Source organism: Megalops cyprinoides, chromosome 1, assembly GCF_013368585.1.
Source record: "Megalops cyprinoides isolate fMegCyp1 chromosome 1, fMegCyp1.pri, whole genome shotgun sequence".
NCBI lineage: Eukaryota > Metazoa > Chordata > Actinopteri > Elopiformes > Megalopidae > Megalops > Megalops cyprinoides.
The window spans coordinates 61337477-61355449 of NC_050583.1; the positions used below are offsets into that span (position 1 = coordinate 61337477).

The 17973-nt window shown below is 45.7% G+C and overlaps 1 protein-coding gene across 12 annotated transcripts in view; it reads left to right on the forward strand.

Annotated features, from left to right (window-relative positions):
• Nucleotides 1–17973, forward strand: part of rims1b (regulating synaptic membrane exocytosis 1b) — a 92049-nt gene that overhangs the window by 36773 nt on the left and 37303 nt on the right. For all 12 annotated transcript variants that reach the window (XM_036525080.1, XM_036524985.1, XM_036525019.1 and 9 more), the window contains 4 exons: nucleotides 9919–10238; nucleotides 11005–11879; nucleotides 16701–16741; nucleotides 17361–17471. In XM_036525080.1, the coding sequence (XP_036380973.1) occupies nucleotides 9919–10238; nucleotides 11005–11879; nucleotides 16701–16741; nucleotides 17361–17471 (1347 nt within the window). The remainder of the gene's footprint in view (nucleotides 1–9918; nucleotides 10239–11004; nucleotides 11880–16700; nucleotides 16742–17360; nucleotides 17472–17973) is intronic.

A 17973-nucleotide genomic window follows, 5' to 3' on the forward strand; every position in this document is an offset into this window, starting at 1 on the left:
CGCCAGCAGGGCGCTGCCGCCCTGTGGCATGACCGCCGCCCCCTCTGGGCCCTGACGCCTGGGTCAGAGAGGGGGGTCCACACACAGACACACTCACTGACAGGGGGGGGGTCTGACCGCAGAGCGACCGCGCATCCCTGCATGCTGCCTGCCCGTGCTCTGGACCCGCACCAGGCATGCCACTGGGGAGGGGAGAGGACTGGTGCCGTTTCAGACACTGGCCCCACAATCAGCTAACTCCAATACCAAGTCTGTCCAATTATCCCACACTGCAAGCTCGTGAGGGCAAGCGGCCAATATCCAAAGGGAATTTCCGAAGCAGAGCGTGTAACATGTGCATGTGTGTGTGTGCGTGTGTGTGTGTATGTGCGTATATGTGTGCGCATGTGTGTATGAATGTGTGTCTATATCTGTGTGTGCATATGCATCTGAGTGCGTGTTTGTGTGTGTGTGCATGTGTATGTGCGCATATGTGTATCTGTGTGTGTATGCAAGTGTGTATGCACAATATGTGTGTGTTTGTGTGTGTGTGTGTGTGTGTGTGTGTGTGTTTGCGTGTGTGCATTTGATTGTCTGGGAACATATGATTGTCTCCATGGATCTAACTTCCAACATTTATACTACAGAGGATGTCACATGCATCTTATCTGTCATGTTGTCATGGGTGCGAAGTACATTCAGAGCTGTGCATTCCTGCAGCACCTCAGAGCTATTTTCTCCTGTGCTGAAGATGGTAGATGTAGACTGCATCCAATATCTGCAACAGCTTTCTCACTGTTGCACATTAGCATCTGAAAAAAAACAACTGTCTTAAGATATATATCCTGTAATCTTTTAGTGACTGGATTATGTTCCTGTTTCAAATCCTTACGAAAGAGCACATGCATCTTTGCGACAGCTGAGAGACGGAAGACAGGCATTTAATCTGTAGAGCAGAGAGTATGCAGAGGAGATCCAAAGAAAAGGTGGATTCCACCTCGGGTGCCAATGGCTTGCATCACCGAACAACAGTCATATCGCCCTTGTTTGCTGGGTATTAGAGAGAGAAAAAAGCAAATCTCGTGTTGCTGTCAGAGCCTTCTCTCCCCTCTCATCTTCGTTATGCGCATTCATAGCCCAAAGATGCAAGACATGAATTTAAATCTGTAAGGAACTGTAAAGAGTCTACAGTCAGGAGTACAACCCAACCCCTTTATGCAAAATCAATGCCCCTCGAAATAAAGAATATACATCTATATGTATATTTGAAGTGAAGGATGATTTACTGGGCCTGTAAACTTAGAAAATTAGCATAAAGGTTTCCCTCATTTCTGTCTGGATGTCTTTTAAGTCCCTTAAATTAGATTCGAGGGGGTTAAGACCTTAAAAGAAGCTACCAAGCAAGGGTTTTCCTATTTTCCAGGGTAAATGGAAGGAAGTGTACCTGTTTTCATATGCTTGCCGTACATTAGAGGGCTGCTCCAGGGGCTAGGAAAGAGTGGGATATAGTTCTGTCTGTCACTCTTATGTCACAATATTTCTGTGCAACACCAGACTCCTTTTTCCTCCCACTGGTCTTATCAATGGCTGCTTATAGAGGTCCTCTTTCATGGTTTTGTTCATTCCCTTTCTCTGGTTCCTTTGTTTGTTGTCTGCTTATATTAGTTTGATCTGAACTCCGGAAGGCTCTTTCAAAGGCCTAGCAAAATTCAAGCAGTAGGAGTAGCGTCACCTTCTGGAGGTCGTGCTGCTGTGGTATGACACATATAGCATGCCCACTGCCTGCGATGTTATACAGCACACTGCAACAAGCAGTCACTGCCGTTTGAGAGAATGCCCTGGAATCACTGCATACCGCTGCTCCGCTGCACTCAGCATTAAGGTATACCACAGCAGTTAGCACCTCCTTACCATTTCAGTGTAACATTTAAGCTTTACAGGCTACAGCATTATTACACCACCTTAAACGCCAGGCATCCCGCCCGCATCTGAGAAACCCAACCCCAGACCCCCAGCAACTCCATGCTAACCTAGCTTGATGTGCCTCTTAGCATACTAACATCTTATGTCCAATGTTGAAAGTTAAGTTCATTTTAAAAACAAGCTGCCCTGCCTCTCCAGCTTAGGGGTGTGGGAGGTGTAGTTGTGTCTTATTTTTTGCTGTATTTGTGTACGGGTCATTGAACAAAAATACAAAATGGACACTGTTGAGAAGCTAAGAATCTGTCCATTACACAGACGTATTCCACAGCCAAACAGTGCATGTAATCTATTTGAGTTACATTAGTAAACATCAGCACTAATGCAGTTCTTTTGGCATCAGAGTGCATTTCCAAGCCAAGGCCCAAAGTCAAGCCAGAAAATGAAACCTTAGATTGGTACCCGAAGTTTAAGATGAAACACTCCCAATTGTGAGGCATCAGGCTTTGAGATGTCACCATGTAAATGATGTCCATATTAATACATGCACTGAATATGGCATTTGGCCAAAAGGAAACTTTTAGAGGGTAACAGCACACTTATCCAATAATTGCCAACTTCTGCACTTGCCAGGAACGTCCTCCTTCCTGTTCAAGTCCTAGAGAACATGAAATGTCTATGACATACTCTTTAGCTGGTGTAGTTACCATAGTTACCTGTTTCCAGGAGACATGGAATGTCAAACAGGGCCTAATTAACCTCAATGATGTGATATTATGAGCATGGCCATGAAAAACATTGAATGAAAACAAATACCTGCCAGTACATGAGAGTACAAGATTTTTTGACATTGGTTGGAAGGAATAGTGACAAGCTATCAATCTCTGTATCATTCTTTTTCTTCATTAATAATGCAGCTTTTACTATAAAAGGTATACTTGTATGCATATGATCACTGCACATTTATGCACATCTATTCTATATTGAAATAAAAATAGCTGGTGAAACTAAATCACCTGAAGAGGACAGATTTGCAATACACATGTCGTGATGCTCGCTAAGTTCACTTTAGCATAGTATATATGACTGCAGTAACATAGAATATAACACATAAGAGGTCCACTTTGACAAAGCAGTAAAAATTAGTATTTATATGGCAACAGGAATTGTTAGGTACAAAATGAGGTCTAGCTCTGGCAACACTAAAGCTGTGTCACAATTCATATTGCAATATGAATATTAGAAGTGCCTTTTGTTTTATAACCAGTTTATAACTATACTTTTGACATCTCACAGGGAAATTATTTGGATTGAGAAACACACTAATGCCTTTTCCTTCGTGCTGTGGTTGTACAACCCACACCAAAGGATATGTTGGGTCTTTGTTTTGAAATGATTTGCCATGAATGACTCTGAGATTTAATGAATGCCACTCAAGGGAAAGCTTTAACCTTCTGGGAGTGTTGCTAAGGAAAGGTACCCGGATGCCCGGAGAGATTCAGTCCCACCAAGCCCACATAATAACAGTGCATCTGCTACTGAAAAGGTAGTTAGATGAATAGAATACTTTGGACAAGCTTTGGGAGCTTTGGGATCATTTGCACTCAGTTGTACAGGAACCATTTAAAATTTGACTTGCTGTAAAGAAGGTAGAGGTTATTTTCTAAGCAGCTGACTGAACTGTGCACTGATATGTTATTTGTGCATCTTGTTTATTTGTGCATTTTTTCCAATGAGTAATCTTCATGTTGCTGTGTTAATGACAGGAGGGCTTTGCTAACATGCGTTTGTCTTGTATTGTAATCCATTTTTGACTGCAGTCAGCTGGAAGGTCTGGTCAATTGAACCCTGAGATGTTACAGCTGAGTGTATTGATGGCAGTAAGTAACACTGGCCAGGTCTTATTCTCTGTGCAAAAGACAACATGTAAAGATTATAATCATTGATTCCCCTCTCTCTGCTCCTCTGGTTAGTTTATGGGCTTTGATCGCTGAGAATTTGAGTCCTCTTCAGGGAGAATGTCGATGTTGTGATGTTGTTGTTTGCTATCTTTCTCTCTTTTTTCATTTTTAATTCAGTGCAACAATACTCCACAGACTTTGAATAATGGTAACTTTTAAGTTAACCTGCTTTGATGAATCATATGGGGAAAATCGTGTGTGGTAATCCATTACCACAACAGTAGGTGTTGTAATGCCATCTAGTGGTTTCATTAAGCAACAGTACTGAGGAGTGAATCTGTCATGCTTACACAAACAGGAAAAAAAAAAACAGCAGATGACGTGAAGACATTAGGATTTTGAAATTATTTTCATTATGTAAAATACATATATTCTGTCTGAACGAAATGCTGACACATGAGATGAGATTGAGAGGACTGCTCTGAGCCTCCAGACTGGTATAAGGTACTAGATGCCAACCAGCCTAATTCTTTGGAAATTGATTTGTTTGGAAAAGAAGCAAGGCTAAACTTATCATTTTATCGATCTAGAGGTGCCTTATCAAAGAGAAATGACTACCTCGGCATACAAAGAGCAAGAAAGATTTTGTAACATCAGCAGGAGGTTCACCATGAATAATTAATGCTATCGGTGATGGATTCAACAATTGAAATGCTACGTGGAAGAGCGAAACATCAAGCGGAGGTTAAATATAGTCTGGAGGGTAACATTCTCCAAGAGGTGATCTACAGGCTCATTAGAAGAAATGGAGGATAATCTCCTTTATCCAGGATTTATAATTCAGTGAATTATTGGTGGTGCTTTGGCCTGTGCTGTCCCATATGTCAAGCTGTCAGGAGAGTGTGGCCAGTGGAGTTGCTCCGTCCAACCCTCTGCCGGTGGACTCCATTCATTTCACCTGTTTAGGGGAGCTGACACCCAGCGATATTTATGTTAAACGCTGATCATTCTTTCACCACCACCTTTTCAGAAACGGACGGAGATCCGATTTAAAAAGAATGAAGGGCTGTCCGAAACAGAAAATAAAAAAATAAAAAAAACTCCCTTTGATGAATGGCGGTCGGCCAGCACTCTGTGTCCCGGACGCTGGGGAAGTAGGCTGGAACACAGGGCTGATGGATTGACGTGGGAATTTCTCAGGACACAACAGACATTGGCCAAATCCCTAGACCTTGTTTCCCCCTCCTTCCTGCGGGTTAGAGTGGGTAACTCTTAAGGTGTATTTGTAATGCATCTCTGGATGTGCCTTTCGCTTGGAAGTCAGTACTCTTCCTGAGGCCTACCTTGCTGGTTTGTGGACCGTGGTGGCCTACCATCAGCACTATACAATGCACTGTCACAAGGGGGTAGGGATGCAAAGAAGCAGAAACAATTAGCTGGTTTTCATTTATGTTCAGATCTGGATGCAATGGCCGGCGGTGCAAGTGGGTCATGAGCAGCAGAGGTGTGACACTTGGGACATGTCTCTTCAAATTGCATGAAGCAGAATATCAGTCTCTAATCTTCTATCATCTAACCGCACTGATGGTCAAAATGCTAAGAGGTAACAATCACTGCTGTCCAACAGCTTCATGGTTTGCAGCAGCTAGTTAGGCTCTTGTTGGACCTATGGTCCAGTGGCACTGTGTCATAGATCTATATTTTTCTGTCTATATACACAAAAATAGACTTCCCTTAGTGGTTGGTCTCCCCCTAATCCTATATATCCAGGATATGTTTACTGATAGAATACATACACCACCCCTAGTTGAAAATATGGATAAATATGGTTACTTGTGAATCTGACTTGCCACACTTTCTGAGCAGCAGGACGGATAGTCTAATACAAATTTGATTTGTTTATCTGTATGGTACCATACTCCCTGGAGGAATCCTGAAATTAAGCACTGGTGAGCACGGGCTGCACACGTCCTCGGCAAGCGGAATGTTGAGGACCCACTGCTTCTGATAGCGCCAAAACAGTGCAGAAACAAAGAACTGTCTCCGTTTCAGCGATCTGGTTACCATGGAAAAGGCAGAGAGCGATCAGCGCTGCAACGTGTAAGGAAAGACATAACACGCACTCACTCTCGTGTCCAGGGATACGCAGCACGCCGTTCCACGCGTAGGCCCACGCGCCTGGACCTGCCCGTGTACACACACACACACGGTTTTTACCCAAAAACCCGAGGATTATTTTTGCCCGTGTCAACAGGACTGATGTGTTCGACGGGGTTAATGAAAGGAGTCCGCTTTTGCAGAATGCACGCCGCAGTGCACGGTGACGTGAACTCGAGGTGACACCGCGGTGAGTCACGGCTCTGGTGGGATCGCCGCACCTGCACTCGGGCGCCTGCGTAGCGGTTGGACGGGGATATGATTTACAGCTGTGAGCTACACTGGCAGTATAAAGCGTATAAACGCTCCTGTCCACATTACGGGCCCTGCTCTTTGTAATGTCCCCATGGTGGATGCTTCGGCTAATCCGTATGCTAAAGTGCCCCCACCCCACAGCTTTGTCCAGGAATACACAGTACTAGTGGTCCAGGGATGGAATTCGCTTTTTTCTGCGTTTTTTAGCGCCTTACATTTTTTATTGTTGTGTGCAATGCATTCTCCACTCCCGTCTCCCCAGAGAGGCACATAACATACATAGGCATGCTTTTAGAAATGAGTTCTGATCTTAATAGCTTTGTATTCAACTGGAGATAGCCTTGTGCTAGATTAGAAAAAATGACCGTATCCCCTTGCGTGCATGCTGTTGGAATGCGATCTAATTCAAGGATTATCCGTGGATTATTTTACCCCTCCTCAACCACGCCAAACATCAGAGAGTACTCCGCAGACAAGTGGGCAGTTTTTCTTTTTTGCATCAATGAGAATCTGGGGGCATCATAATTACATCTTTCCACATCGTTCCCTCACAAATTGATTTTCTTTTAATCCATTCCTTTATCTTCACCATGGCCAAAGCGTGCACCTCGTTTTAGTGAATGATATTTCTCCCCTCCCCGGTGACCATCGCGCACAGCGTGAATGAAGCGGACCCCTGTGGCGTGTTTTGTGTCGCTGATAATTACCAGATTGTTGTTTTGGGACTCCTCCGGGGGGAGAAGGCGGCATTGTCACCCGTTCCCGCGTGCTGGGCCGACATATTAAATAATGGTGAGGAGACGGGATTAGAGGGGTTTCTAATCCGTTCCTGGGAGTGTTTCACTGGGTGCCCGACAGCTGTGGATTGTGCATCTGATTTACTTTGGATTAGTCTGGACTCGCGCCAAGTGTATTCAATCAGGGCATGATGCGTGTGTGCTGTCCGCTGGAAGGGCTCCTCCATCACTCTGCGTAGCGGTCGTGTCTTTGGGCGGAAGCCCCATCGCCGGCGTTGTTCAGCAGCGGCGAAACATTTGGCATTTTTCACCTTTTCCGCCTTTTTTTTTTCCATCGAACCTGACAGGAAGGGATATATTTGAACAGGTTTCATTCCATTCTTCTGAGGAGTTAAATTTTTTTTTTGTAAAGATGGCTGTGTGTAAGTATGGGATTCATAACCCTCTCAAGGAAAGATTATTTTTATCGCTCTGTCGTTATATATTTTAAAAATTATTTTACTTGGGGTTCTTGTGTAATTTTGAAACCAGACATCTGCACCATTATGTAAGCTGTTAACATGTGGTAAGAAACTAGCTGTAGGAGAAGGAGGGGTCAAATGTCAACATGCTGTGGCAACGAATGGGTGAGTTTACATGAAGGTCAGAAACAGGCAGGTGTCATTTTTCTCAGATTTTAATAGGTTCCTCTTAACATTAGTGACCCCAATTTGATCTGTGCACGTATTGACAATTTGCTCTCCAATACCTATTATGGGATGTGCTCTGCTTCACCAAAAGATGTTGCGTCAAATTTCTCATCCAAACAAGTGAGCTTTCTTTGTCTCTGGGCCCTAGTTTACACACAGGTGTTATGGCAGTGGTTGTTTGTTCAACCCAGGTCTGGGGCTGTTTTCAGTGTGTGGGTATGTGAGAGGCTTGCTGCTTGCCAGCCTAGCTGTTGAGTGACTGTCTGGGTCAGGCTCCTGCTCAAAGGTGATAAAGTGACTCCTGTTCACGCTGTGTAGGAAAGGACAGAAGAATATTACTGACCTCAGTAATATTCAGGAAACAACCTTTTTTTGTATTACATCCAGAGACCCGGAGACAAAAAGCTGATATTTGTTCAGCAGGCAGCCATTATCCGGGGTGACTCACATTGTGCATTTGTGCAGTTGGATATTTACTGAACTGAGTCAGGCTAAACGCATTGCTAAAGCGCAGAACAGTATTGCTGCTCCAGGCTTTCATACCAGCAGCTCTCCAGCTCCAAACCCAGAGTCTTACCACTTCTTTCAGTGCAATTAAGAAAGTGGCTACATTTCACATTCTGCATTTCTGTACTTTTATATGTGGTAGTTTAACTGTCACAGCTGATTACATTAGATGCCTGTGAGGACACAGACAGCCTAGGTGTAGGTCTACAGCATCACTGTGGAGCCGGTGACAGATTTGCTGGCATTGCTAGTGTGCCAGAAGGCCGTGTCAGAAAACATGGCTGGTTAGTTTTGCTGTGCTTGGGCAGTTGCTGCGTTTCAGATGGGGAGAATGGTGCACGTGTGTGACAATTAGTCCAAAGACCCTAATGGACCGGGTGACTGTCTGGCTATATATAGCCGCATTGATGTAGCCTTGCTTGCTCCCTGCTCTGCACATGGCTTTTCATTTTTAATCAAATGCGATTGGAAGGAGAGCAGGGCAGAAAAGGAAGGAGGAAAAAAAAAAAAAGACGGAACGCGAGGAGGTATTTTAGGAAACTCTATCATCCGCCTCATAAATGAACCATTAACGATTCTATTAGAGCTCAGAATAAAGTACTGACGGGAATAAAGATCAGGTGGAGTAGACTCACTAATTCCTGCGTTCCTGAGGTTCACTTCATCTGCTCTCAGTCACCCAGGCCCTCCCGGGCAGTGCAGAGGTTACCATCCTGTCCGTTCTCTGGCCAGAGATTCAGCTGTCCCTATTTACTGACAGCTCATCAAACACGTTGGACAAGTCTTCCTGAGAGAGCCCCTCACAGCTGTCATTCACAGAGCCTCTTAGGCTATTGGTCACATTGGAAAAGAGTCCTGCCCTCTCATGTTGCTTCAACTTATCTTGGAATACCTAAGAAAAGGCCGTTTATGTCGGCACAGGTGACGGCACGCTTCTTTAGGTATACTTAGGCAGAAACACCCGTGTGTTGTACTCTGCCTCACTTGTAAGATGTTTTGAATAAAAACGGTCTGCCAAATGAATAAATGTAAATGAATGGGCATAGTATGCAGATTAATTTTCAGAGAGGGATGGACTGGCTTGTGCACTACTGATTACCCTCTGTGTTCTTTTTAAGAGTCTCTAACGGTGTGTGGCTTTACCTTAAGTTGCAAACTAGTCACGCCAAGATGGCAGTTAATGACTCCAGGTTGACATCTGAAGTTGTTCTTCTCATATCTAATTTCCTTTTTATGTGTAGCTGTAGTCTGGGCTGACCCATGTTAGCCAAGATATTTTTATTGCTGTTTGACTGTATTGAATGCATACTTTGAAAGATGCCATTATGGTATGGTACTGTATGTGTACAGCTGTAGTATGGGTAGGGTAGTATGATGTGCTTCAGGCTTGTAGGTTACATAAGGTTTCCTATGTATTTGATTATATGCCTTCTATATTTAATGGCTATGGATGTCATTTCTGTTATTACCTCTGTTCACAACACCACATTTTTAAAGAGAAGAAAAAGAAAATTATGAATTATGCATTCACTGAATTTGGTAGGGAGAGATCAAATTTAACATTGATAAATGGTGCAATAAAATGATCAGGTGCATTATGGTAGTGTTTTTGGCCAAGGCTAGTCTCCAACACCGACCCCTAGATAGGCTTTTAAACTACAGGAAAGTAATGGATAAAGAGAAGGAGGAAAACGAAGAATCATGTAAAACTGATTTCACCCTTGTCCCTCTGTCCTCACCTCCCCCGCCCCTCGCTCTCTCCTCCGCTCCCAGGTAATGTGGGTATGCAACCTCTGCCGTAAGCAGCAGGAGATCCTCACCAAGTCGGGAGAATGGTTTTCCGGGCGGGGCGGGAAGCCCTCGAGTCTGGGCGCGGCCCTGAGCGACCCGGCCATGTGCGGTGAGGCCGCGCGGGACAAGAAAGTGCGCTCCAGGTCACAGAACCCCCTCAGCTCAGGCAGCGCCGGCCCGGACACCATGCAGCCCGCCGCCGCTGCCACCACCGCTGCCGCCGCTGACCGCGGCAAGGGACCCGACCCCGTCCAGACCAACATGCCTCCGCTACGCTCCCGCAGTGAGCCGCCACGGGAAAAGTACGCCCCTCTGTTGATCTCTGGGGGGGGGGGGGGGGGGGCGTGACGGCCGGTCGCTGCTGTTATTGAGATGACCCCTGCGATGACGGATTACTGTGCTTATTACGTGTCACGCTAACCTGTGAGCACGTGCAGTAGCCGCTCGGTTGTTTTGTGTGGAGCTGGAAATTAAATGCGTAGTCCAGCTCAAAACACGACTTACCTCACAGCTGCGATCCCTGCAAAGGACTTTAGTGGGATAGAAGGATGGTAGTATAGTATACGGTGATGAAGCAACAGATAACGGTGGCAAATTTGCTATGCTGTTATGTATACCAAACAGACAATTAACATATGGGAGTAGTACGGCATGTAAAAGATGTCACAAGTCTGCTGTATCAATTCAGGAAGGTGAGATTTCAAATGTGTTTAAACATAAATACATCATATGCTTGCGTTTTACTGGTAAAGACATTCCCTAGTGTAGAGATGTAAGACATTCAGACTGTTGTACATGAATTACTGTGCTTGAATTTTTTAATTCTGTTTTTTAAAGAGCTGCTCAAACTTAACTAACTCAGATGCTGAGTCAAATGTTTTACCCTTGGAAGTTTTTAATTCATTGTTTTATGTAGGAGAACATGACATTACAAATTCAGCACAGCTCTTGTGTTAGAAATAACTTGCCTGGTTCACACTTCTGTGCATCCATTGTAAAACAAACAGACAAGTTTCCCTTGTTTTAGCTATTCCCATTGCCCTCTCTCTCTCTCCTCCACTCGTTCAGGAAAAGGCCGTTGTCACTCCCGGAGCAGAACGGGAAGATACTGATCCGAGGGGAGCGCCGGCGTGGCCCGGGCAAGCTCCTGTCCCAGGCGTCGGAGGAGCGCGAACCCGGGGACCGACGGGAGAGCCGGCGCCTGGAGAAGGGCCGCTCCCAGGACTACGGCGACGCGGCGGAGCAGAGGAGGCGGGAGGACGAGGAGAGGCAGCGGCGGGAGGAGGAGTTCCAGACACGCTACCGCAGCGACCCCAACCTGGCCCGCTACCCAGTCAAGCCGCAGCCTGAGGAGCAGGAGATGCGCATGCACGCCAAGGTGTCCAAGGTGCGTCACGAGCGGCGGCACAGCGACGTGGCCATCAACGAGGTGGGCCTGCCGAGCGAGGGCGGGGGCGGCGGGGGTGGGGGCGGGGACGTGCCCGAGAACCGGCTGGGCAGGCAGCGGGCCGGCGAGGCCGACCGCAAGGCGCCCCTGGAGAACCATCGCTCTTACTCGGTGGACAGGACCACGGGGGGCGGCGGGGTGCAGGCCCCCCTGTCCAAACAGAGTCACGGCCCCCAGCCCCCGGCGCCACGGGGTGGACCGGCCGCCCCCCCAGGCCCGCCGGACCTCAGGGAGCCCCAGGACTGGGGCAGAAAGAGCCACCTGGACCCCGGCTCCGCCGCCGTCCTGCGTAAGACCAAGCGTGAGAAGATGGAGAGCATGCTGCGCAACGACTCGCTCAGCTCGGACCAGTCGGAATCCCTGCGCCCGCCCCCGCCCCGGCCCTACAAGACCAAGCGCGGGGTCAACAAGAGGCAGATGTCCGTCAGCAGCTCGGAGGAGGAGGGCGGCTCCACGCCCGAGTACACCAGCTGCGAAGAGATAGACAGCGTGAAAGGTGAGCCCCTCTCTGCAGGTGGAGGGCCCTCAGCTAGCAACAGATTCATACATAGGACTAAATAAAGCTGCTTAATCCAATGGGGTTCTGGGTGCAATTCAATAACAGATTATAATGACTAGCTATTTAAAAGCACTGCAAAGCATTGTTATAATTTACCAAGTATTTGAGTTTCATTTCAAGATGAAATTTAGAAAAAACTGTGTGATGTAAAAATGCATATAACTGCAGAGACTGCAGTTGGTATTGAACTCCACAGGCTGTTGAGCCAGTGGAAGGGGAGAGTAAGTAGCATCCTTTGGTTGTCACAGACACTGAACACTGCCTCATACTGACAGTATATCAGTATGTCAACACACATGGAAGATCGAGCCACGCGTTATCACGCTGCTGTTCTGCGCACTCCTTATTTCTCCACCGAACAATTCTGTAGTTTGTAACGCCCAATAGCGCTTTTGCTTTTCGTGAGGAAAGTCTATACTACAGTCTGCTTGGACGCACTGAAGGAACCATGTGGATGTGACCAGCGGCGTCGTTAGGTCCGATCATTCGGGGCTATAGCCCCGAATATTTTCGCCCTGAAAAAGGAGGTGTTCATAGCAAAACAACAGACAGACTGTGTAACAGAGCAGAACTTCACTTGCAGCTTGCGAAGTTGTGACAATATTTATTTATAAATAAATATTTCTTTATTTATAAAGGTAGACACAACCTCCCTAGCCTACCGATGCTGATCTCCCTTCAAAAAAAAAAAAAGACAAGCCCCAGGCAAACTTGACTTAGCCCTGGATCTTTTCAATAGCTAAAAAAGATCCCTGGATGTGACTGTTCTTGCCTATGTCATTAAGTTTGGTCCGCGGTACATTCCCCTGGCAATAATACTGATGGCTCTGAGACCTGGGGACAGCAATCTCAGCAATCTACCGAAGTGTTTCATTGAATAGTCTGTTTCCTCACCTCACTGTTTACAGTTAGTATCCTTTCCCCTTGTTGGTTTTGCTTTGTGAGATATGCTTCCATGCTGAAAGAGAAACTGCGTCTTTGGAGGGTCATTAGTGTGACCGGTCTATGTTGCAGTGTTGGATTGTTGGGTGGATGTAATTGTGTGTGGTTGCGATGGTGTTAATTCCATGGTCTTATGTTACACAACCACGTGCTAGGACTGTAATGTTTTAGGCGTGTCAGGAATGAGCATGGCAGGGTCTTGTATAGGTGTAGGGTTAAGATTATTGTGTTGCTCTGTGGGATCTGAATGACCTTGTTGTAAGCACTGTATTATTTCAGTTGTTTCTGCTGTCAGAGCTGCGTAAGCCTAAGAGGCTGTGAGTCATTACTTTAAAGGAGCAGAAAGCAGACGTACCAATGCATCACTGTGGTGTATTCCAGTAACAAAAAAATCCTGAATCCTTCATTGTAGGCCACTCATTTAACTCAGCCTACAACCACGCCCCTTGCTGGAATGCACTTTTTATTAGGAAAGTTCCCTTTTTTTTAGGGCATCCGATTTGAGAATTAGGTCAGCGAATGGGCAACGTAACACTGTGGACTACCAGCAGTGATCTGCTTTGGACGGGCACAGTATGTTCATTTTTGGATAAAACATTAAAGCTCTGCAATTCACTTTCAAGTAAGCCATCAAAGCCTTAACAGCAATTATGATTTTATTTATTTCATTTTTTTTTTTTACCAGACCCGCTCACTTGTCTCCTAAATGTCGATCCATATTTTTAAGCCAGATTAAATCTCGACTGCACTCAGGAAACAAATGGGGCCGAGAGCACGAATCATTTGGCCAGCTCGACCGGGGAAGGGCACGGGTTCCGACCTCCGTCAGGTTTCCTTTTTTGGGGCTGTGTTGGAGGGTTTTTTTACACGGCTGAAGGGGAGAGTGCGGGGAGGGGGGGGGGGGGGGGTTGGCTGTCTTACGTCACACGCAGCATACGTCAGGCTTGCGGAAAGTTTTACTGATGCAATCAAGTAGGTCAAATGAGATTGTAAAACCTTTATTACATGCAGTATAATATGTCGTTGGAGGTTAGACACTTTTAACTAGGCCCATCCCTCCAGCTTTATTGGGGAGGAGACATCAGGAAGAGCACAGGGAAATCGAAGACGAAGAGCGGCAAGTATGAGAATGTCCGTCCCGTAGAAGTTATAAAAGGTCACAGTATTCACCTGGAGCCCCTGATGTCTGGAGGCTGTATGTAATATGTGTTACCAGCAGAATGGGTCAAAGACAACAATTCCGGTCCATGCTGGGACATTTTTCAAAGCCGTAGCTAACAGGAAATGCTGCAGCCGAGGTGATCTCTCTCCCTCATGTCACAGCTTTTACATTTATTCTGGATTTACTTCCTTTTTTTTTTGCGATAGCCGCAAACAGGATAGAGTGGCTGATCCAGCAGGAAGCCATGAGACATCACGCATGCTGCATTAACCTCTATCTGAGGTGACAACTTTAAGCTCAGGGTTTCTGATGAAACTCCACCCCCATCTACATATTTCAGAGGTTGATCCCAGCTCATTAGCGTCGAAAAGGTTAAATCAGGACACCTGAGACAGACACTGACGACTCAGGGTCGTCTCTTCAGGCAATGATGATAATATGTGTGACCCTGGTGTTTTATAACACTTTATTGCCACCAGAGCAAGTCTAGTGTTACAAGAGGACGTCTGTTTTTTTAGTGAAGTTTGTAGTAATGCTGGACATCCATGAAACCAGTCATTACATTACATTACCTCATTTAGCAGATCTTACCCAGAGCGACTTCCAAATAAATGCATCACTAGGCTAAGAGCAGTTATCGCAAAGTATTATAAGAGGTCAGTAAGATACAAAGTTAAATGCTAGTGTAGAGTGCCTTTTTTAATGAAAATAGCAATCGTATTCACATCAGCTCTGTCTGTGAGTTGTACTGGAAACCTTGGTAGTTTTGCCCTCAGTATTCAGTGACACTAGTTTAGTGTGAATTTGAGTAATATAGGTGACCAGAGTCCAAAATTGGCCAAAATGCTGCTGAGATTTTTAGTGCTGTTATTCTATTCTATTTATTTAATTATACGGTTGTTGATGATCAGATGATGTAGTGTCATGTAATATTACATTGGTCGTGTGGTGTCTCCATGTAAGGGCTCAGGCAAGGACTCAGTTGCAGACCAAGAGAGCTTCAGGTTCCAGGCGGGTTTATTAATGACGGCAGGCAAGTTGCGCAACAAAAGCAGGCAGGGTCGAAAAGCGGAAGGCAGTCCGTGGACAAAAGCAGGGTCGGTAACAGAAGCAGGCAGGGTCAGGAACCGGGCAGGCAAACGATCAGGCAACGGGACAAAACGGCAGGCAGAGTCAAGCACGGAGAAATCAGACATTCAAAAAACTGCAGGAACAAAACAGGTACGAAACACACTGCAACAAACTAGCAAACAAGACAGGAACAAGCAGGGTAGAAATAGGGCTGGGCTAATGAGGAGATGGGATGCAGGTGAGCAGGCAGGCAGGTGAAGGTAATGGGGCAATCAGGTGGGCAGGGACCAGGCGGGGAGCGGGGCGGGGCTGGAACACAAGGAAAAACAAAAAGCACATGGACAGGGAGAAACAAAAACACCACAGCTAGGGGGGCGGAGCCCTGACACTCCATTTGCTACTTGTTTTGTGTTTACTAAGTGTAATCTGCTGTGAACATGTAATCAAACTAACTCTAATGTCTAATAATCTAAACTCTAAAACTAATGCAAAGGCTATCATCAATGATGTGTTACTGCTCTGGACATCACTGGCCAATTGACTAGAGTCTCATGGTTTTTGGGATTGCTAATCCATAGTTCTGGAAACAAGAGCAAGAATCACCAAAAATGTGTGTTCACTATTCAAAATGTATTTATAAATGTATCAGTTATAATTTCATACACCAAACCTGGTTATAAGAACCACTGATAAAAGAATCCAGTCCTAATAATGATCAAAACTTTTGAGATAGATCAATGAAAGCTACAAAATGTTCCACTTACAAGAGCATACCTCTTATACTAATTAGACCAAATTAGCAAAGATTCTCAATATGAGAGTGCACTATAAAATTTCATCAAAAGCACCTGGTTTTATTTCTATTTGAAAAATAACATAACTGTGTCTTACTGTTGCTGGTGAATCTGTACAATTTGATGACCCTGTGGCAACCTTTATCAGAGAATGCTCATTTGTAGTGAAACTGATTCCAACTTCCAGATTAAAATATAACTGTCATGTAAAACAGTGCATAGGTATAGTCTGACATCATAGCCGGACACTTCTGGAGAACAGCGAGAACTGGCTGGAGTCTGAAAGTTCAGCGAGTATCACTGTCTATCTGGGGAGCAGGGATGTCATGGAGGGCCGGGTGCAAACACAAATCAAATAAGCCACCCTTTCTCCTTCACTGCCCCTTGATGGACAGCTTTTTCTGAGTCTAGGTTAAAGCAGCAACACAAAAAATACTGAACACAGTGCATTAAAAACATGTTAAAAACATGGAGGTGCTCACGTGCATTGAGTTCTCTCAGGAACTCTTAAAGATTCAGTGGGGTTCCTCACCTTTTCCGTCAAATAAAACCCACAGGACCACAGTGGCAACACACTCAGACTGCCAGCCTGCTGACACGGCACCTTCAGAAATGAACATTTTCAAGAAGCTGTGCGTTTCCGGCCACTGTAAACAGAGTTGCTCTTAAGTGCACCTAGTGCGGTCTGCCCTGAGTAAAGAGCAGGGAAGCTTTGTGCTGCGTATGCATGTATTCCAGGCTACTCCACCGCTGCTGGGTCTTAGCTGAGCTGTTCTCTCTTCCCTCCAGGTGACTGGGACTGCTATCCCCTAGACCCAGCCGTGTGGCATGTAAGTATGAGAAGGATGCTCCCTCCCTCATTCGCCGATCCTCAGGACACAGCTGGGATGTGACAGCACGTCACTTCAGACACTGTGCCACCCCACCCATAGAGCCATTCCATGAGCCTGGACAGGAAGTAACGATCCCCTAGTGGCCCAACCTTAAAAAGAGAATATTAGATTCTTACATGCACACACTCCAGCTCTTCCCTGTTTGAAGCTCTCCCTTCACCTGCTGTGCTTTGGTGGAGTGGCCAAGTGCTTCAGCTGTACATTACCGGGATTAGTCTGCCCTCGGGAGTGAGTTTGGAGTTCTTCATCCAAGAGTTTTGCTGGCATACTGCAGTAATCACATCAGATGCGTTTCAAAGGCAAAGGCTCACACAATGACTGGGTATATGTGCTTGAGAGGTGTCTATGTATTTGAGGTGTAATGACATTGTGAATCAGTGTGTGTGTCTGTGTGTGTGTGTGTGTGTGAGTGAGTGAGTGAGATACACACTGGTGGTGTATGTTCATGCTTGTGTGTGTATTATATACAGAAATAGATGGGAGAGGGGCTGTGTGAGGACTTGATGAGGGTGGTTCCCTCGCTGATGGGATTGACTCACTGCCCTGTTCTCCTCAGCATCCTGTTACATGGCAGCCCTCCAAAGAAGGTGATCATTTAATCGGACGGATCACTCTGAGCAAGAGAACGGCGATGCCAAAAGAAGCAGGGGCCTTGCTGGGGCTGAAGGTGAGTGTGTGAACGATGCTGTTGTACTACCAATTTCACTGCACCTTTGCTGGCAGGCTTTGGGCTGGCAGGGCAGTGTACCGTACGCTTCCTCAGTTATTTCAGATCAGTTCCTCCTCTTGTAAAGAGTGGTAATGGAAGTGAAATGGTGCCTTTTTATATTGCTTCAAATGTCTTTAGATAGAAGGAGGTGGAAACACAGTACGTAACCACTGAATTAGCCATGATGTTTATCAATTTAGTCGTCATGTTCCTCTCTTACCAGTGTGTTATTATCCATGTTTTAGATATGCCGTCTTTCATTGGACAATATTTAGCGTGTCATGTTTGAATCTTTGTTTTTCTGAGATTCTTGAAAATGTTATGATTACATATGAAGCTGTTACCATGCTCAGAGGTGTTTGCTACATTTTTTGGCACATTAATGTGGTTAAATGACGTCACTTGCTGAGTGGTGTGATTAGATGACATCACCGACGGAGGGGTGTGATTAAGTGACATC